Raw genomic sequence first — 21,604 nt, 5'->3', positions numbered from 1 at the left:
CTACACTTAGAAGCAATACAGTATTCTGAAAAAGTAAAAGTGCAAGCAGCCAATGTCACTTCATTAACAAAATGTAGTAAGATAAAACCATAATGTTTACACAACAATGAAACTATTTTGCCATTTTTTTCCCTATTATTTGGAAATGGAATGGCATGAAGTCCAGACTTATCAAAAGGTAAAGAATATATTATCCTACAGAAGGATGGCAACCAGTTCATGCCACGACAACATTTTCTTTAATGCCTAATAATGTATTATATATGCAGCACAAAAGGACAAGAAAGAATTAAGTAAAGGTATTAAGCTCTAACTGGATTTTGAGTATTATATTTTAAAAGGCCAAACACAACTTTTAAAAGAATAAGATTGGCAGGAAACATAACGTATATTAACTAAACCTAAAAAAGTTCAAACGCATCTTACTTTTGTATCGGCCGGGTAGCACATTATCAAAAGTAAAAGTCATGGAGTTGACCTTGCCAGATAACTGTAGACTACGCTTCTCCCCCTGACGGCTTATGGACTGTAAAGTCACCAGCAAGTCACCACAGGTATCTGACCAAAAAAAAAAAAAAAAGGGAAGTCAAGTATAGCAGAAAGCCCCAAAAGCCTAAAGCTTCAAAAACCCAAAGCACTTACTTCTCTCCTCAAAGTTCTACTCTGTTACTTACGACAATTTAATTCTTCAAAAGAAATTAATATGAGTTTCTTTAGCACATCCATCACTCAGCAAACAAGTTACTAGAACCAAAATACTAGTAAACAGCACTTTAGATCCCAAAGGAAACCAAAACCCGTGCTCTGTCACAAATTAGACAATTTCTCTGAAGAATTAAGACAGAGCCAATAACCTCAACATACCCTGGGAGCCAAAGGTGATGAGAATAAATGCCTTGGAAAATTATTCTAAATGGCTTACTACTAGCCTTTATTCAGTACATATTGAGAAAAATAGGACATCATAAAATCCTCTCTTGGAACCAGAGACACAGCTACTATTTTTCATAGCAGTCTGACAAATCTGATCTTAAGTCAAGTTTCATAAATCACACCCTCAAAATGAACTAAGATAAATTCAGGGGTGGGAAGCACAAGATAGATCCTCCACTTGGGTAACAGCAGTCTGAGAGAAGAAGCACTTGCCATTTGATATCTTCCTGTTTTAACTAACTTGCTAACTAAGTGTTAAGCCAAGTTGTTTCTAAGATAGTAGAATATGCCTAATAGTGACCTTTAAATTTCAGCATCTGGGGGCTAGGGCCCCACTGTCTTGTATTAATTAAGGTGCTGCTAAGAACACTGTTATTATACTTGGCTGACACCAGTATAATACTTCCCCACATGAAGAGAATTTCACTAGCATACCCTTTATGCTTTTTCATAATTATCTATTTGTGTTCTCAATTCACAACTTACCCAAACAAGACACTTTCCCTGAAACTGAGGCCAAAAACTGGGAAAAGGTCACATCCATCACTGGCCTGTTGGTAACAACAACAGGGAATATTTTGGGTTTCAAAGAAAGTCCTGCTCTGGTTTCTGCCTCAGGCACCACCACCTACATAAATACACAGAACAACATTATAAAATTACAATTTAGTCTGTGGCAAAGTACATCTGCTTGTGCAGCATAATACAGATTTTTAAGTGACAAATATTCATTTCAAGAAACCTGATTTAACACTCACAATCATGTTCACAAACAACCTATAATGACAGAAGCATGTTCATTATCACAACTCATTCTACTGACCTAAAAAGCATTAAATTTTATGTCTCTACCCAAAAAATGGTCCCTAGTCATAGGCCACTAGCACTAAATGCAACTCAGGGAATTTTAACATCATATGACTGGATCCTTTTTGGACTATTTCTATTTCTATTGTCCTTTTCTTTTTGAGTACTTCTTAAAATAAGGGGAAAAAAAAGATAGCAATGTCTAGCCATTTTTTAACTCATACAAAAAAAATCACATAACTACTACTCTTCTTTAAAGAATCAATGTCTATTTCTCATTACATTCTCCTATAGATTGTTAATTGTTCCAGCTTTGAGAGAAATGTCCTGATAATAACAGCTGGAAATCTACAATATATGGGGTCAAAAACATAATATTTTGTGTACTGGTTGTCAATTCAGAAAGCATTTAAGGGCATATCAGAATTTACATTAAATCATGATGAACCTTTACTGTACTAGAAATAAAAATGTAGAAAGTCACCTTTGAGAACCTGGAAGGTAAAGGCATTTACAAAGTTCATAAGAGAGCCTCCCAAAACTAGAATCTTATCTTGAATTTAGTCTTAACTGGTTCTTAATAAAAACAAAGAGTTTCCTCTATTCTTTTTAAGTAAGACTAAAATTCTCTCATCTTACCTGGACTTTATAGTTCCCTGATTTTGCTTTAAAACAAAATTCTCCACGTGAGTCAGTCTCTGCTGTGATCAAAGATTTTTCCCTGCCCTGAGATGTCATGACAACTTTGTATTTACTGATCTGCTTGATTGTATCAGGAAAGCGAGTTATAGATATGTAACCACAGACACTGAACCTGCAAAAAAAAAAAATTCAGTCCAATATGCTAATGGGGGGGGGAAGAGGCAATCACATCAAATCGTAAAATCCATCCTTTTCTTTTTTTTAATTAATTTATTTTGAATTATCAACAATCACTTCCATAAGCTTTTGAGTTGTAAAATTTTCTCCCCCTCCCTGCCCACTTCCCTCCCCTAGAAGGCGTGCACTCTGATAGAGGCTATACATATACATTCCTATTAAACATATTTTCACATTAGTGATGTTGTAAGTAAGAATTAGAACCAACAGGAGGAACCACCAGAAAAAGGAAACAAAATATAACAGAAGAAAAAAAAAACAGCAAATAGTATGCTTCGATCTGCATTCAAACTCCATAGTTCTTTATCTGGATGTGCATAGCATTTTCTACTACGAGGCCTTTGGAGATGTCTTACATTCTTGCATTGCTGAGAAGGGTTAAGTTTATCAATATTAGTCATCGCACAATGTGGCTGTTATTGTGTACAATATTCTCCTGGTTCTGCTCACTTCACTCAGCATCGGACCATACAAGTCTTTCCAGGTTTTTCTGAAGTCAGCCTGTTCATCATTTCTTATAGCTCAATAGTATTTATTCCATTACATTCATATACCACAACTTGTTCAGCCATTCCCCAATTGATGGGCATCCTCTCAATTTCCAATTCTTTGCCATACAGAGCTGCTATAAATATTTTTGTACATGTGGGTCCTTTTCCCATTTGTATGACCTCTCTGAGATACAGCCCTAGAAGTGCTATTGCTGGGTCAAAAGGTATGTACATTTTTATAGCCCTTTGGGCATAGTTCCAAATTGTTCTCCAGAATGGTTGGATCATTTCACAACTCTACCAACAATGCATTAGTGTTCCAATTTTCCCATATCTTCTCCAACATTTATCATTTTCCTGTTTTGTCATGTTGGCCAATCTAATAGGTGTGATGTGGTACTTCAGAGTTGTTTTGATTTGCATTTCTCTAATCAATAGTGAAAATCCATCCCTTTCTGAGGAAACCCACAGCTTTAAAATGACATAACACTTATATTTAATTTAAAGGCAGCTTCAGTATTAGTAATTCTATCAACAAATCAAAACTTCAAACGAAATAGCAGCGACCTAAGTAGTATATTTGTCCAAAGGAAGTCAAGGGCTTTTCACAAACTTTAACTTAAAACCTGGGGGTTTATCCTAAACTTGTATATCAGCACCAACTTTTGGCAAAGGAAAAGGACTGCTGTCAAAATTTATTTGGAAGCCAGCCTTCAGAGAGGAAACACAGTAATTAATTCTAACTCCATTCATTCCTACCCCCAAAAAATATCTGATAGAGAAGCAGCTGCCCATATGTATCCTCCAACAAACATAGCCAAGAAGTGTTAAAAGTCCCACAATCTGTGACTGGCCAATTCTTCTTGTGGAAGATTAATTAGCAAGATTTCTATAAGATATTAGTTGTTTTTTTTTAAGTTATGAAGTAAGGAGAAGCAATGGGCAACAGAAAAGATAGAAAGGAAAATGAGGGATTAGGATGGTAGAGATCAGAAGGGTCAGCAATTAATCAAGTAGTGATGATAACAGCAAGCAGCAGATACTCTTGATAATATAGGAGAACTAGTGATAAAATAAAACAAACCCTGCTTTCTAGGGACTGAGAAGCAGTTACCTGTTCATCAATAATGCTTCAATACTATAGCTCTCTAAGACAGCAGAGACAATTTATCTATGTATGCTGGGGAAGAAAGTACAAGAGTCCATCTGCATTATAACTCAATATAATATATTTAAAGACATAAAGAAATTCTAGGGGCAGCTATATGGCGCAGTGGATAGAGCACTGGCCCTGAAGTCAGGAGGATCTGAGTTCAAATCTAGCCTCAGACCAAACACTTGACACTTACTGGCTGTGTGACCCTGGGCAAGTCACTTAACCCCAATTGCCTAAAAAAAAAAATTCTAATTTAATATCACTATCATACTCAAACACTTTTCCTACTTTACTATCTACTCAACAAAACTCAAACTTCTTAATACGGCATTCAAGGTCCTCTACAATCTGGATACAACCTACCTTTCTGATCTTATTTCCTATTTCTCTTCCATATATGCTATATTCTAACCAATCTGGGACACTTGTCTTTCCCCAAATATGTCCTATACTTTTCAACCATTACAACCTTTTTCATTCTTTCCCCCCCTACTGGAACACTAGTCCACCATTATCTCTGTCTACTGAAATCATGCTCACCCTTTAAGGCCAACCAAAATACCACCCACTCTAAAAAATCACATTAGAAGTTGTCTTGTCACTCTCCAAAGTCCCAAAAGACTTTTCTTTTGTCCTTCTCTACAGCTAAGTTTGTGAACCCCTCAAGGAAAAGTATGTCTTATTTAGCTTGGCAACTCTCAGATCACCTAGCAAAGGACTTTGCACATAGTAGATGGTCAATAAATGACAGCCTATGTGTACCCAGATGCATTAGTATGTTATACTGAAGGTATAACAACCAGTAATATTTAGCCTTTGGGAATTGGGGGTAGAGAGGAGATGAAGACAAACATTTACCATACAGCATCAAGTTTAAGGCATAATAAAGCACCGTACAGCCAATAATTACAGGCTGAAAGTTTTACACACTCCTCCGCATAATCATTAATAATCAATAACATATACAAGTATCCTAAGAGAGACAGATATGCAAAAAACTACATCCTATGATTTATTTACAAGGTAACAAGGAAAAAACTGAACAACCTTGGTATTGTAGGAACAGCTCTAAAGCCAGGACCTTCTTAGTTTAGATTCGATGTTGGGACAAAATGAAGCATTTGTGAGTCACTGAACATTTAATGAAGGAGCAAATTTACTTTGCCTAGCAAGGATACAATGGCACTGTGACCTGTGTCGGTCCCCTCATCTCCCATCCGGAAACATGTCTGGCCAGTCAGTCATTAGGACACAGCAACATGCATGGTCTTGGGCACCCAAGTCTTCCAGATGCAAAGCCCACATGGGTTGGGCTGTTTACCAGACCCAGGCCAGACAGCTTCATCAGAAAAGCTGGGGCCAATAAGTTTCCTTGGTAGAGGAAGCTTCACTAGGGAAACCTGTAGGGAAGCTGGGATCAAAGGAAGTTAATACAGGTTTCTTGGAGGGGGAAAGCGGTGTCAGAATAAAGGGAGCTGTCATCAGGAAACTTCTGTCCTAATACAATTGAGGATCCAGTAGCTGCTGGGTTACTCCAGCAGAGCAGCAGCGCTGTAAGGAATTCAGTAACCACCAAATTTCTTAAATGAAGAAACCCCAGGAAAGCCAAGTCACTCTTGTCAGAATAAGACCAACAGTAATAGCCTAAAACCAGATTCCAACCCCCACTAACATGAATCAGCACCAGTCCCCAAATCTGAGCTCTGAGCTCCCTTCTCCCAGTGCCTGGTCCTGCTTGATCCAGATAAGAATCCTATAAAAACCCACAAGATTTTACTGGGCTGGTCTACTAAGGAAGTGTTTTGCATAACTGCACATGTACAACCTATATTGAGTTGCCTGCCTTTTCAATGAGGGTGGGTGGGGAGGGAGGAAGGAAGAAAATTTGGAACTCAAAGTTTTAAAAACACATGTTTTAAAAAAAATGTTTTCACATGCAACTGGGAAATAAGAAATACAGGAAATGGGGTACAGAAGTCTATCCTGCTCTACAGGAAAATAGAAGGGGAAGGGGATAAGAGAAGGGAGGGGGGAGAGATCGAAGAGAAGGCAGACCAGGGGAAGGGGTATTCAGAATGCATGCCATCTTGGGATGGGGGGAGGGGTGAGAAATTTGGAACTCAAAAACTTGTGGAAGTGAATATTGAAAACTAAAAATAAATAAATTTATATTTAAAAAAAATTTTACTGGGCTGGGAAAACAAGTGCTCCATCCCCTTAGGGGCCCCAGGACAGTGTCCAATTCTACCTGGTGGCCAAGCAGACTTTAAGTCACTATAATAAGTGACTTAGGTGGATTAAGTGGATAGAGTGGATAGAGTAGATAGAGCACCAGCCCTGCAGTCAGGAGGACCTGAGTTCAAATCTAGCCTCAGATACATAACACTTACTAGCTGTGTGACTTGGGACAAGTCATTTAATCCCAACTCCTCAAAAAAAAAAGGCGACTTCTTTTACCCCATAAATGCAGAAAAAGCTAGCCAGAACCTCACAGACTTCCCCGTATGCTTATTAGCAAAATGTAAGACACTGGGAATACAAAGACCAAGGGAGGTATAACCTCCATGAAGATATCCCAAAGTCCTCAATGGTTAGTTTTCTTTCCCTCCTCAAACTACCCCATACATCTACATTTCTGTGCACACTGTACCCTAAGGTCCCTGGAGAGAGACTGTTTAAGTTTGACATTTATAGCACCAGTACCAAGCAGTACCTTAATAAACATGACAAACAATGAAAAACATCATCATCCCAAACTCAATAAATTTACAACTAAGGAGATACCCTATATAAAAGTAACTATATTACAAGTTTAAATGTGCAAAGTACATAGGACAGGAAGAATGAAGCACAGTAGGCACAACTATGAATTGGTATAGCTATTCTTGAAAGCAATCCGAAACTATGCCCCAAGTCAGTAAACTACCTATACCACCTCTCTCTCTTGTAGCTAGGTGGAACTGAGGAAAGCTTCAGGGAAGAGGATAGCTCTACTTGTAAGGAAGTTTCTCTTAAGGCCTAAATTTGTGTGTTTTCAACTTTCACCCATTGTTCTGGTTCTGCCCTTTGGTGCAAGTCCAGTCCCATCTTCAAATACTTAATGATACTGATAATCTCCATGTCTTTTCTTCTCCAAACTAAACAGCCACATTTCTTTCAACCAGATCTCATGTGTCAGAATCTCGAGGCTGTACTTTCACCCCATTTGCCTTTTTCTAGATATTGCCTAATTTCTCAGTTGTATTCAGTACTACCACAACATTCTAGATATAGCCTGATATGAACATAAGGTGAAGAGCAGATATGATGAAATAAGCATCCTACTAGTTCTACACATTTTGTCTCTTAAAATGCAACCTAAGACTCTGAATGCAGGCAGAGAGGCCATGACAAATGTTGAGTAATGGCTAAAAGTCCAATCTACATATAAAGTGTGAAATAATATCTTCTATAGCACAACAAGGTTTTGAAAACAATTTAAATATAAAGTCTCATTTCAATATCACAACCACTTTGTGACCTAGATAACATAAATATTACTAATGTTTGAAAATCCCTGACATAGTAATCTTCATGATTTGGGAATGAGAAATGAAAATATGTAGGAATTCCCCAAATCACAAGTTATTCTGTATTTTTCATAGAATTTTATGTTTTTAAATAATAATGAATAAACATAATAATAAACAGTAAATCATTTTTCTGTGATAAGGTTATACTAACAGTTTCAGAGGTTTTCTAAAAAAAGATATAATAATATATAGCTTATTATTATGAACCAAGATATCATAATGATTTAAAACATTGAAAAGAGCTGACAGATTGAATTTATTATTCTTAAAATATTTCTAACATGCTTTATACTCTATACTCATTATTATGCATACCTAAAAAATTATGTAGTAATTAATAAGTAGTAAATTTAGTAGTACTGTATATACAAAGAACTGCAGCTGATAGGAAATAGTCAAACACTGGAAAACACAAAGGAATATAACTGAATATTTGAATACAACATTCAAGTCTGCAATCAACGTTAACAGCACTACATAGAATGACAAGTTAAATTACAAATTTAAGAACTTACTCTGCTTATAAAATATATCGTTTCTTGGAACACCACTCACAGAATCTGTATATACCATGTATAAATTATTAATATTTATTTTATTTGCAAGAATGACTCTTTAGCAAGAGACCCGGCCATACACTCCCACTTATAACATGGCAACTGGTACTACTCAACCCATTTTACAGATGAACAAACTGGAACTAAGGGAGAGAAAGATTAGCTAATAAGTGATAGAACCAGGACTCAAACAGAGGTCTCACAGAATTATAGATTCTGAACAAGAAGGAAACATCTAATCCAATCCCTTCTTTTTACAACTGTAAGAACTAAATTTCTTGACCAAGTTTGGCAGAAAAGGAAAGGTAGGTGGAACTAGCCTATGAATACCCTTGAATGCAAAAAAAAAGCAATCTGCATTTTAATCAATGGTGAGCCATTGAAGTTATCTTTTGTTGTTTTGTTTTTAAAGCATATTATGTGCTCAGACATGTACATTAGATTACCTTGGCAGCAGTGGAAAGAACTGAGGAAGATACTGGAAGTTGTCACCAAGGAAACTAAAACTACAGTGAATTAGGGAGATAATGAGGGACTGAACTCTGGGTAACTGTGAGAATAATATTACCATCAACAGAAACAATGAAGCCAAAAAGAGTGGAGAAGTGAGATGGTTCATTCAATTTGGTGCATGCCAAATATAAACACCAAAAGAACATCCAGAAGGATATGTCCAGTCAATACTGGAAATACAGGACTTGAGCTCTCTAAGAAGAGAATGGGACTAGAGATAGATTTGCAAGTGAGCTACAAAGAGATGATATATGAAGTAATGAAAGCAGACGAAATTGCCAAGAGAGGCAGTATATAGAAAAAAAAAAGGGTCTTGTTTAAGGGAAGTTAGAACTAGTTAAGGACACTGAAAAGGAGTGATCACAGAGGTAGCAGGCCAATCGGGAAAGAACAGTCTCAAAGTCAAAAAGGCAGTTAACAAACTGGTTTCTGATGCACCAGGCACTGTGTTAAGTGCTGGGGTACAAAGAAACATGGTCCCTGACATGCAAATAACTAAGTACCTATAAGATAGATATATAAATGGAAGGTAATCTCAGAGAAGATACTGGACTGGGGCAGTGGCAATGAGGGGGAGGAGGGGGGGTTCCTGCAGAAGATGGAATCTGAGCTAAATCCTAAAGGAAGAATGCCAGGAAAGCTGGGTGGGGAAGAGGAGGAAGGAGAGTATTCTAGGGAGGCAGGCCAATTCAGCTGAATCACAGAGTACATTGAGGGGAGAAATGTATAAGACTGGAAAGGTAGAAAGGAGACAGGTCTCATGGGGCTTTAAATGCCAGTTCTTTAAATGCCTCGGGCGCCCTGAGAAGGAACAACTATACAGTGCAAAGCAGTTGCTGACCTGCAGTGGTGGAGGGAGATTCATCAGGACTTCCTCATACAGGTGAAATCACAGATCCAGAACCTCGTCCCCCCATTTCATCCCCACCTCCACCCCCACCAAAAAAAAGGTTTGGTCAAAGACAAGAAAAAAAATCAGTAATCACTAATTTTCTCACTCACTGGTGAAGAATTCCAGAAGATTCTATTTTGATTTTTAATAGTATTACAAATCTCCCAAAATCTTACAAGTGAATTCTGGACAGGCACATTAAGTGGGGACAAAACACAGTGCTGCAAAACATAACATGCTAAAAGACATAAAGGTAAGTCAGAGGCAAAAGAAAATAAAGAGATATGCTTCTATGGTATTTTGTCATTAAAATAAAGCATCTTGGAATTGGGCAAATCCAGAAGTGGAATCAAGAAGTTTTTCAAACTGACACTTTTCGTTAAAGAAACTGGAAATGCCTAAAGTTCAAAGTTAACAGTGCAGGTGATGGGGTGTTTCTCCCTGGCCTCAGAAATACTATCCCTGGCAGTTTTCCCCCAGCCCAAGGCCACTGTCCCTAGCAATTACTCATGAGGGGGGCCTCAGCAAAACACTTATTTCTCTCCCTGGTGACACAAAGCTGGGTGAGAGAGTGGTGGGCTGCTCCCAGCCCCAAGATCATGTCTCTGGAAGCCTCCCAATTCCTTAGTAAGCTCCTGTCTTGTGAGAAAACTTTTCCATGTTGCTAATCAGGACAGAGAAGAGAGGAGTATCTTGCCTGGTCCAAGGAGTCTTCTGTCCCTGGCTGGCCCAGGGATGACTCCTCTTGTCAGATTCCCAAGGTCCCCTGACATTTCCCTCCCTGTCTGGTGTACTCCCTACTCTTTCCCATCTATAGCTCACAAAGATACCTGGACCTTTAGATTACCTAATCAGTATCCCTGGCATACCTTTCCCATGCCCTTTTCCATAAAAACTCCAGCACCATCTTCAGTCTCTTACAAGTTCCTTAAGAATCCTTGCCTGCTACATAGCATAACAATAGATCTTTGCCAATTTGACTCAAAGAATGCTTGAGCCTGTAAATTCATTCCAGATGACCCCACACTGTACTTCAGTCTTTGAGGGGTTTCAACCTCTCAGACCACAACACAGGCAGTCAGAGCTAAAGTTAAAGAATGGCAAAAATGGAAATTTAAAAATAAAAACAAAAAATAATGAAGCAAACTAGAAGAAAGCTAGAATAACCTTCGGCAACTCTTTTCTGAAAAATTCATCCTTTTGGTATAGAATAAGTATGTACTACATAGTCTATAAGTAGGTAATCCTTTCGTTTTTAAGAGTTCTTTAAACTTATGGGTGACTGCTTTTCAAATTATTATTTATGTCCAAAAGACAGTATCATCATTAGAGTGCTGGGCAACCTGGGGTCAAATCCTGCTTCTAGCATGTATTATTAGCCTTGTGATCCTGGACAAGTTACAATCTCTGTTGGTGAGTTCCCATACCAGGAGTTCCCCATGCTAACAAAATCACAGATCCTTTATATACTCTGTTATTTAAGTTCAATTATGGGATAGTGCAACTATGAAGCTGCTAATGACAAAGCAGAACAAAGTGCAATAATCCCAACCTAATTACTCAAAAACATCTTACAATGTTTCTCAATAAACAGTATAACCTTCAGAAGAACACAAGGATTAAATGAACATTGATCATAATTTACAGCTACTTAAACAGATTATAAAATGCTTCTAGAATTATAGAAGCACCAATTTACATTCAATGTCACAAGAAGAAGCCATAGAAAATGTTATTCAATTTGATTTCATAAATAAACCTATTTTGACTTCTGCAGCAAAATAATTTTTTAAAGCACCCAACAAATGACTACTTTTTCAGAATGACTACTAGGTTAATGTTCAAAACTGAAAGACATCTACCTAAAGCAAAACTCTCAATGCAGATCACTTAAGGAAAAAAGCGCCTTCAAAATCTCATATTTCCATATTGAGAACTCTCTAAACACAAAACTATTTACCCTAATATTTTCCACTAAAGTGAACTGCAACCTTACCCTGTGGCTATGATGTCAGCCAGCTGAGGAGTATTAGGTGCTATTTTAACTGTAATAGGATCAAAGTAGAGGTGCTCCTTCTGAGCATGAATTGTATATGTTCCTGTGGTTATGTTCTCCAGGCGAAAAGAGCCATCACCTTTTGTTTTTACTGTAACACAAGGAAAAATAAATGAAGCAAATCAACCATGTGTAGAAGCATACATATTCTGCAGAAATCAAGAAAATGACAGTCAAGTAAATTTTTCCATGTTCTCATATAGCAAGTTAGAAATAACTTCTCTTTTCATTTAAAAGTAATGTTTTCTTCATTTGACTGAAATGGTCAAATCCCAACATTCATCACTCACCTTTGATTTGATTATTCAGTATGACAATAGCATCTGAAACACCCTCTCCCTCTGGGCCATTCAAAACCCTGCCAGTGACTGAGAAGCCCATGACATGGAAAACAGGCTAGAACAGGCGGAAGAGACAGAGAATTCATTATTCATTTAAGCAATCAAAGCAGAAGGAACACTGATCTATAGACTATTTCTAAAATTGCATATCAATGATTTTGTCAAGAGTTCTTTCTAGCTCACAAAAAACTTCTTCCAACAAAAGCCAGAACCCTACCATGCATATAAGCTATTGTTGATAACACTTTAGCTTTGCCTCTGAGAATTCACCTCTAATTTTGAATGCATGACACCTGAAAAGGTGATGTGTATTATGTGTGTTGTGTGTGTGTGTATGTATGTATATGCATGTGTATATATGTGTGTGTGTGTGTGTGTGTATATATATATATATATATAAAATGCTATCATCATTAAAATAACTAACTGTTCTAATAATGAAAAAACGTGCAAGAGGTCCTCTAAAAAGCCTCAACCAAACAAGGTTTTGTGTTTTCCCCAAAATCCCTCTCATCAAAATTTTTATTTTCTAGAACTTTTCCATTTCTGCAAAGGGACATGAAATATAAATATGTGTCTTATATTCCAAGTTTAATATGGGACTCTTACCTCAATTTTTAAGCTGTCATGCTCAACAGTAAAGTCTAACCTAGAAGGAGCAACATCAAAAGTAATCCTTTCCCCTCTGTAGAATGGAACCTGAAACAAGATCAAACCTTTTAATTTAGCTTCAGCACAATATTTTACTTCTAAAAGGTCACGGCCAACAAAAACATTCAACCTATCAACTTGAAAATGAGGAAAGGACTGAAAACTTCACAACCAAATGTCATAGCAACAAATGTTGCCATAAGAAATGTTTCAGATGTAAAAAGAAGCAGATGTATGTATGTATGTATGTATATGTGTGTATGTATATATATATATATATATATAAAAAAGCTATTCAGTAGCATATATATTATATATGTGTGCGTGTGTGTATGTGTATGTATACATTAGCTACTAAGCAGCCAAAATAACAACCTAAATAATTCAAGAAAAAAGTTTCACTGAGTTACATAGGTAGAGGTATCATTTTACCATTTTTTAGTATGAACATAACAGGCACTAACAAACAACATCATTTCCATTTACAAAGAACAGAAAAAGAGAATGGCATATGAAACCAGGAACTGAAACATCTGCTTTTAACACTAAAGTAGCAGATCATGTTTTATAACATCAGGTTCCTAAAGAAAAAAAAGGTAAATGAAATTCATCTTCCTTTACCACTGTATATCTCCCAGTCGGCAATGAAAAGAAGGAGAAGGAGCCATCTTCTTTTGAGATAACACTGCACAAAAATATCAGTTTCTCATCCTGAGACTGGAACCCATCTACTGGAGAACTATTGCAACCCAGTATATCCTGTGGGGGAAAAATTTTTTTTAAATTATTTCTTTCCTGTATCCCAAAACTCACTAAAAGTTACTGTAAAATGACAAAAAAATTTATGTAGTTGCCTTCTCTATCATAATTACTATCCTACTGTAGAATATTATAATTATTATTCAATATTACTATTTCAAGAAAAATTAAGATAAAACAAAAGTTATCTACACATACACATCTACACATATTATTACTTAGATTTCTCATTAAATAGTAGCTCAGCTACACAGTTATTAATGGTTTCTACAAATTTAAATTAGTATTGTTTTCTTAGTCTCTATTTTTCCTTTATTTCCTTTATTATTCTAAGCATCTGACTTTTCCTTACCTCTCTGGCTACCGAAGAGGAAAAGAGGAGAAACTTAACACCTTTCATAGGCTCCCCATCACTTCGAACAGAACCAGAAACATTATAACCAGCAACTAGCAGGGGACCAGCAGCATAAGCATTGGAGTTAGTTACTCGAACAGTAGTGCTGGCCTAAAAGAACAGGAAAAATTAATGGGTATATTTCCTTTTTCATTGTACACAACTATAGCATAACATATTTGACACCATTAAAAATCATTCTGTGTTTGGATACCTTTATTCCTCTCTATAACATACTATACACGTCGAATGCAAAACATAGAACTCAAGTCTAAAACTAAGCGTTCTATCATAAGATAATTACATTAAAAACTTAAAATACCACAAAACACTATAAAGTATCAAATTAAGACTATATATGTGATAACCTACATATATACAAAACTTATAGACACACATCTCAGCTTAATCATGTCTAATAATTTTCTAAGCAGGAAAGCCATCAAGTATCAGAATAAAAGCAAGATCTGGAATATTTCAAATTTGTTTTAAATCTTTTATAAGTAACCTAACTAGCTATGGGAAGAGAAAAAAAAATTTTAATTTTTCGCAATTGTTCTAAATTTTTAGTTTTGCCTTTAAAGAAATACAACTAAATTATATTATATTCTGCACAGTTTTGAGTATTTGCTTTTTTAAATAACTCCAATTAAAAACAGAATCATTTCACAGCAGGATAAAGAACATTCTCTTGAAAGCTTTAACAGATAACATATATCATTGCTAAAGAAAACTTTTAGCAGTATGCTGTCTATGGACAGCATCCATCTAATTATTACCAGAGAGAGACCATAACAGTTTGTTTTCTTATCTACAGATGACTTCCCAAAAAAAAAAGAAATTCACTTCATAAATCAAATGCTCTTAAATGTATTCCAAAATAAGCTTCTTAATTTGAACTACTGTAGATATAATTCAATGCCAATTGCCCAAAGAGACCTCCAGTTCTTGCCCTGAGCCTATGCTCACTGGTGATAGCTCCTCACATCACCCCACTTCCCCACCCTTGACTGAATGACATATTCCTAGCATGCGTCACCCCCCCCCTTTCAATCTTTTGGTCTGGGAACAGTGATCAGATCAACATCACCACTGCTTCTGGAAAAGGCATGTCAACTGACTGCCTTCTGGCTCCATTTACCGTCTCTGTGACTTTACCCTTCCCTGGCCACCACACCCCTATATATGTTGTCTTCCATTTTAAAATGCAAATTCCTTGATGTCAGGGACATCTATTATTTTAATTTCCCTAGCATTCAGCACTGTGCCTAGCACATAAGTGCTTAAATTTTTTTTTAATTCATTCATTTAAATCACATGTTTAAAATACTTACTTCTCTCAATGTCCAGGTTGGATGAGATGCAAATATTTCATATTCTCCGGGAAGAACTTTAAAAAATGCAAACCTATGAAATATAAAATTATGTTTATCTTTCTCTTAATCTATGAGTAAACTTTTATTTATATAGCACGTTAAATTTCCTCAGGGGCAGGTAGGTGGCACAGTTGATAGAGCACCGGCTCTGGATTCAGCGCGACCTGAGTTCAAATCAGGCCTCACACACATAAGACTTACTAGCTGTGTGGTTTCTAAGTTAAAAAGGAAGAATCTATACATCCAGAAGACAAGGCAAAATAAGGCATAACTTACTTTCCACCAGGCTGAGTCACAGTAGATTGTATATGTGCTTCATTCCCAATGCTTCTTAACATAACCTGAACTCCAGCAGGTCCCAAAGTTTGCCCTTTACTGAGTACCTGCCATAAAGAACACATAGTAATTTGTAACTAAGTACAATTAACCTAACACGTTCTCAAGGAGAAAAAGAAGTTCACTGCATGTTACTAAGAAAACTGCAAAAAGCCAAACCTTTCCATTCACAGAAAACCCTGTGAATACAAAGTTGATGTCGCCTCCTTTTGTGCAGATATCATTAATACCATCAACATGAAGGTCCACAGTTGTTGGTTCTGGGGACAAAAAAGAAGGCAATAAGAAAGGAGTTAACAGAACAACTTTACATCTTTAATATCGTGAAATCTTCCTAAGTAAAATATGTTAACCAGTCTCTCATCTGAGTTTTATCTCAAAGTATCATTTGCAACTTAGTAAACATCATCAAATAGTCCATTTGTAGCACTAAAACTTTATGTATAGTTGAATTCAGAAACTTTCAACACTAAGTGGATTCTACTCTACTCTTCAAGGTTTTGGAAAAACAGTATTTATGCGCCTCCATAGGCTTAATGAAAGAGGAAAATGTCATCACCTCAGATTCTGAACTTACATAAAGCCTAGTCTCACAACAGAATGAATTTTTAGGTGGCAGTTTCATTATAGTCCTTAAAATATGTCCCTCCAAAGTGGCTAAACCCAAAATCTCATTACAGAACACAGTACCAACTACTTTGCAAAAATAAGACTCCAACAAGCCATAGCCATGCCTCATTTCCAAACTTCAAAGCCAGAACAGAGTCCCAAGAAGAGTTATTCCAACTATGTCTGGGGGAAAATCTATTTTCTTCTCCTACATAAACTTTAAGGCCATAAAAAGGCATTCTGATGCTCCCTCCTTCTCTAGTTATCCACTCAAAAGAAGAAACAGAAGGGAGAAACAAAGTATGGAAATAATAACTTTTTTCACTTAATCATAAACTTTTTCAGAAAAGGGAGTTCACTGCAGTAGGAGAGTAGTAGGTGAAGTTGCCAAGCTGCTGAGTGTAGTTGGCTTGCCCACAGCAGGAAGCTTTCAAGTAAAGTATGACTACAACTAGAAATTAATCCTTATTATTTAAGCAATCTAACCAGCACAAGTCTTTTTTTCATGAAGATTCAGTAGAGATTATATTCCGTAATGGAAGATGTCTGTCTAGTCATTTACTTACCAAAACTCCACCCTAGGGGAGGTTCAATTTTTAGAATGAAATCCCCCTATGTCAAAAAGAGGGAAAATTTTTAATAGTATTGTTAGCTTTAATGCCATCATTCAACCAAAAATCTTTAAACATGAAAGAAAATATAAAAACAACAGTATAATCATAGAGCTAGAGCTAGAAGGGACCTCAGAGCTCTTCTAGTCCAAGACCCTCATCTAACAAATGAGGAAACTTGGGCTTAGGGTAGTTAAGGACTTACAGAATGTCACAAAGAGACTAAGCATCAGAGGAAGGATTTGAACTCAGACGAGCTAGATACTCTAAAACTGCATCAAGTTACTGGCTTCTGTCATCCTATGCAAAAACAAGGCACTGGACTTAATAAATCTGACATATATCAAATTCTGATATAAAACATGGAGTTTAAGCAGTAGTTACCTCTTAGATTTTTGAAAACAACTTGCTAAATAAGTGATATCCACATAATCATTTGCCTAGTAATAAGATAACAATGTGTATAATTAATGGAAAAAATCAGTTCAGCCAGACATGAGATCTGCCTCACCTAATCTCATATAACACTTCACATTTTTCTTATGTATTTACCATTTAGTTTGTATTATGTTTGAAGAGCTCTGGATTTGGAGTCAAGGAACCTGGACTTTAATCCTGTCACTTACTTTGACACTGGATAATTTACTTACTTTTCTGGACCTCAGTTTCTTCACCTGTGAAATGAAGGTGCTAGATCATATGACATCTACGGTCTCTTTCAGCTCCAAATCTATGATCCTATGTCTATTTCCCCCGTTGAATTATAAGTTCCTTGGGCACAGGAAGAAACATCTGTTTTTCCTCTATTACCTCAGATAATGTATTGTGCAAAGCAAGGCTCTTAATGTTTGTTAAATAAATGGATCAATAAATTTCTTTAAGATAAAAATGTGATTTTTGTACTAAATTATATCAATACCCTGAGATTTCTCTTACCTTTTGTTTTACTGTTAATGTTAAATGAATGGGTTGTTAATTTCCAATAAATGAACGAACGAATGAATTTCACTAGACTTAGCAGGCTCCCACTCCCTCTTTTTCCCTCCTTTGCCCTCTACTCTGGGCTGCTGCTCCCCTCCCTCCATCTCCCTGCACCCTAGGGCACAGCTGTGAAATTCTTCTCGGGCTGGATTTTCCTGACTGGTGAGATTCCTAGAAGTCCCAGAACTGTAATCCAATAAACAGGACTACTTCTTCTGGAAAAGAGCTATCCCTAGGACTTCAAAACCCAAAATGTCCTCCCCTAGCCCTCACTCCCATGGCTGCTGCTTCTCCTAGTGCTCCTTCAGAACAGTAACTGTTTTACTTTTATATTTGTATCCTCAGAACTTAGCACAGGGCCTGGCATATAGTAAGCACATAAAATGCTTTTTCATTCATTCATTATCATGGGCAACCTTCTGGTAATAATCTGCTTCAAACTAAAATGGGAACATGATCACAGATTTAGTGCCGCAACAGACCTCAAAGATCATCTAGTCCAAGCCCTTCACTTTAGAGATGAAGAACCTGAGGCCCCAAAAGGTTAAGTGACTTAGCCAAGGTAATTCAAGAGGCTGGATGTAAACCACAGATGTAGGCTCTCTGACTCCAAAACTTTCTCTTCCACTGTTATCAAACAACAATCCCTACCTAAGTCTACACCTGTCACTTTTGCAGCTTGGCAAAACCAGCTAAAAGTTGTGTTCTGGAAGCATCACCTTCAAGAATCCAAAGCCATCTTATAAGGAGACAAGAGGCAAATCAATCACAGAGTAAGAATAAGAATAAGATGAATGGCCTAAAATTTAAGCATTTGTGTTCCCAGGTAAAACCTGCAGAACAATGCACAGTCCCTCTATTTATGAAACAATGGAAAAAGGTTTCTTGTAATGAAATCAAGAATCTACCAAAGTACTAAAATTAAATGAATGACTTTATATCACTGTACTGATTGTTCATTATCTACTTCTTACTTAACATTGCTATGTTTCATGTACAATTAAGAAAACAAACTTGTAATTTGCCTAAGGCCACAAAAGTCAAAGGCAGATAGAACCAATAATCACCTACTAGTATGATCAAATCCCTGTGGCACACTGCTTCCCTACATATCAATAATCATGAATAGCATGAAATCAGACTGAACCATTTTCAGTCTCTTACCTTGTCATACAGAGGAATCATAAAGTACCCATTGTTTGGAGCACAGTCTGTTTGGTATTTCAAAGTTCCATGCTTAGTGTATAACTTAATCTACACAAAGATAAAAAATTTGAAATGGAAAAAAAAGTTGCACTGATACTCAGATACAGAATTTGAATTAAGTTTAACTTTCACATTTCAGAAACAATCTGAAGTCTACACAGAATATTAAATAATTTAAAATACTTTTGTAGGCTTGTTTTTTTTCTGTTACACATGTCATTTCATGTGAACTACTAGAATAAGGGTCTGGATCTTTCAATTTTGTTAATTTCTTATTTAGTCCACAGCACAGAAGCAGGTCTTTCAGAAACTTAATAAAAGGCACCTAGCAGAAAGCCATTATTTAAATCTTATATCCTGATTATTTATAAGTATAATTTATACAGACATATACATATATATTGTAATACCCTTGGCTCTTTAATTTCTAAGTTTAATTTCTCACTTGGAAAATTAATTTAATGTTAACTTAATTCCCATGGATTTTATGAATAAGAATGTTTTAGGATCCTCAATCATAACAGTTATTTAAATATGCTACGTAAAGGATTTTTAAGAAACATGAAACAGGTAAAAGAATGCATATGTATATGTGTACACATACACATATAAATACTATGTATGTTTAAAGGGCATAATAAGTACATTATTTAAAAATTAGGAAAAAATTATATTTGGTCATGAAACAGTTTTTATTGGGGAACAGAACAAAATTAATTACTGAAATTCATGACAAAATTACTTGGTTTTACTGCCTAAGAATACAGACTAATTCACAATTCAACAAATATAAACACATACAAGATTAACCATATCGAATGTAAATAGGCGATAATAAATTCATTTAGTTCAAGTTAGTGAGAAAAAATCAAGAATTTCTGTTTCAAGAGGTGATGTCACTTTTTACTTTCAACTCAATAGGAAACATATGAACTTAGAGAATTTTAAAGGTAGAAACAGCCTTGGAAAGCACCTAATTTCCAATTTTCTGCTTTCCTTTTGGAGAACAATCCAGACTTATACCCAAAGAATTATTAAACTACCTATACCCTTAGACCCAACAATATCACTAATTGGTCCATTTCCGAAGATAATTAAGAAAAAAGGAAAATCACCTATACACTTTAAAATGTTTATAGCAGCTCTCTTTGTAGTGGCAAAGAACTGGAAACTGCAAGGATGCCCATTGGGGAAGGGCTGAACAAATTGTGGTATGTGATTGTGATGGAATACTACTGTGCCATAAGAAATGATGACCTCAATAAGTTTAGAAAAACATGGAAAAATTTGCACAAAATAATGAAGAGTGAAATGAGCAGAACCAAGAGAACACTGTATACAGTAAGAGCGATATTGTTTTAAGAACAATTTTAAACAAGTTACTTTGACTATTATAAATACTCTAACTATAAAGGACACAAGAAGACACTATCTGCATCCAGAGAAAGAACTGATAAACAGATGTATAGAATAATTTTACGTGTGTGTGTGTGTGTGTGTATACACCTATTTATGTCTAATGGTAGCTATCAGGAAGGGGGGAAAAAGAAATTTACATGATAATTTTGTTGTATATTTGAAAGGAATAGCAAGTTGTGCATAGATTTGCAGTTTCACATGCAATCATCTTTTTTATTGTACTTTGTTATGGACATGTTTGTTTCGTTCCATAAATTAAAAATAAAATTTAATAACAAAAAAGAAAGCATCTAATTCAACTTCCTCATTTTACAAAGAAGAAAAGGGTGGTTCAAGCAGGTGAAGTGAAGCCTAAGTCAAACTATTAGCTGGCAGAGTCTAAGGAAAATAAAGGCCTACTGACTCCCAGTCTGGTAATTCTTCTCCATATGGCTCAAGACACAAACAAACCTTATACTATAAATACTGCTGTTCCCCTAGAAATCTTCTGCCTCAGTTATCTGCAAACCATAAGGAACTATATTTCCTGAAATATTGGCAAAGGTTGCATCCAATAAAACACTTTTATTTTAAAATAAATACGTATGCTGAAAATTAGCTCTCAGGAGTTAAGGCACTCTGACACCATGTATTATTACTTATTACCTAGGTGTTAAACAATTCATGTACCTCTTCAAGCAAAAAAAAAAGTTATAATGGCCAAAAGTCTAAGGTCAGAGATAGGTGCTCAGGCCCCCAATTTCTTGTAGTCCCCTTTTCTGTGAGAAAATTTTCTCGCTGCAGAACACACTGTCTTATCAGAACAAACAGAGGGCTGTCTGGCTCAAAGATTTTTGTCCCTGGCTGGCCCAAGGACTCTTCCTCCCACCAGATCCCCAAGGTCCATACCTCTAACAACTCCCTCAATGTCTGGTACACTCTCTACACTTTCCCATCCATAGCTCCCAAAGACATCAGGACCCTTAGATTACCTAATTAGCATCCCTGGCATTCCTTTCCCATGCCCCTTTTGTATATAAGTTCTAGATTCACCCCCATTAGGGTTTAAGTTCCCCAAATTCATCT

General features: G+C 36.2%; 1 protein-coding gene across 6 annotated transcripts in view; it reads right to left on the bottom strand.

The window, feature by feature from the left end:
• LOC110198228 (BOS complex subunit NOMO1) overlaps positions 1-21,604 on the bottom strand; it is an 80,614-nt gene that overhangs the window by 56,599 nt on the left and 2,411 nt on the right. For 5 of the 6 annotated variants that reach the window (XM_020972409.2, XM_020972411.2, XM_020972412.2 and 2 more), the window contains exons 2-14: positions 19,079-19,168; positions 16,889-16,934; positions 15,873-15,973; positions 15,654-15,760; positions 15,336-15,408; positions 13,960-14,112; positions 13,470-13,607; positions 12,807-12,896; positions 12,147-12,252; positions 11,797-11,947; positions 2,380-2,554; positions 1,420-1,561; positions 427-558 (exon numbers count right to left, since the gene is read on the bottom strand). In XM_020972409.2, coding sequence (XP_020828068.1) covers positions 427-558; positions 1,420-1,561; positions 2,380-2,554; positions 11,797-11,947; positions 12,147-12,252; positions 12,807-12,896; positions 13,470-13,607; positions 13,960-14,112; positions 15,336-15,408; positions 15,654-15,760; positions 15,873-15,973; positions 16,889-16,934; positions 19,079-19,168 — 1,504 coding nt within the window. Of the gene's footprint in view, positions 1-426; positions 559-1,419; positions 1,562-2,379; positions 2,555-11,796; positions 11,948-12,146; positions 12,253-12,806; positions 12,897-13,469; positions 13,608-13,959; positions 14,113-15,335; positions 15,409-15,653; positions 15,761-15,872; positions 15,974-16,888; positions 16,935-19,078; positions 19,169-21,604 lie in introns of those variants that run through there. The other variant, XM_078152860.1, reaches the window with a different exon arrangement.

The sequence above is a fragment of the Phascolarctos cinereus genome, unplaced genomic scaffold (assembly GCF_003287225.1).
Source record: "Phascolarctos cinereus isolate Bilbo 61053 unplaced genomic scaffold, phaCin_HiC Scaffold_4;HRSCAF=312, whole genome shotgun sequence".
NCBI classification, from domain to species: Eukaryota; Metazoa; Chordata; class Mammalia; order Diprotodontia; family Phascolarctidae; genus Phascolarctos; species Phascolarctos cinereus.
The sequence above is the reverse complement of the archived record's forward strand: the minus strand, read 5'-3'. Positions and strand labels throughout refer to the sequence as shown.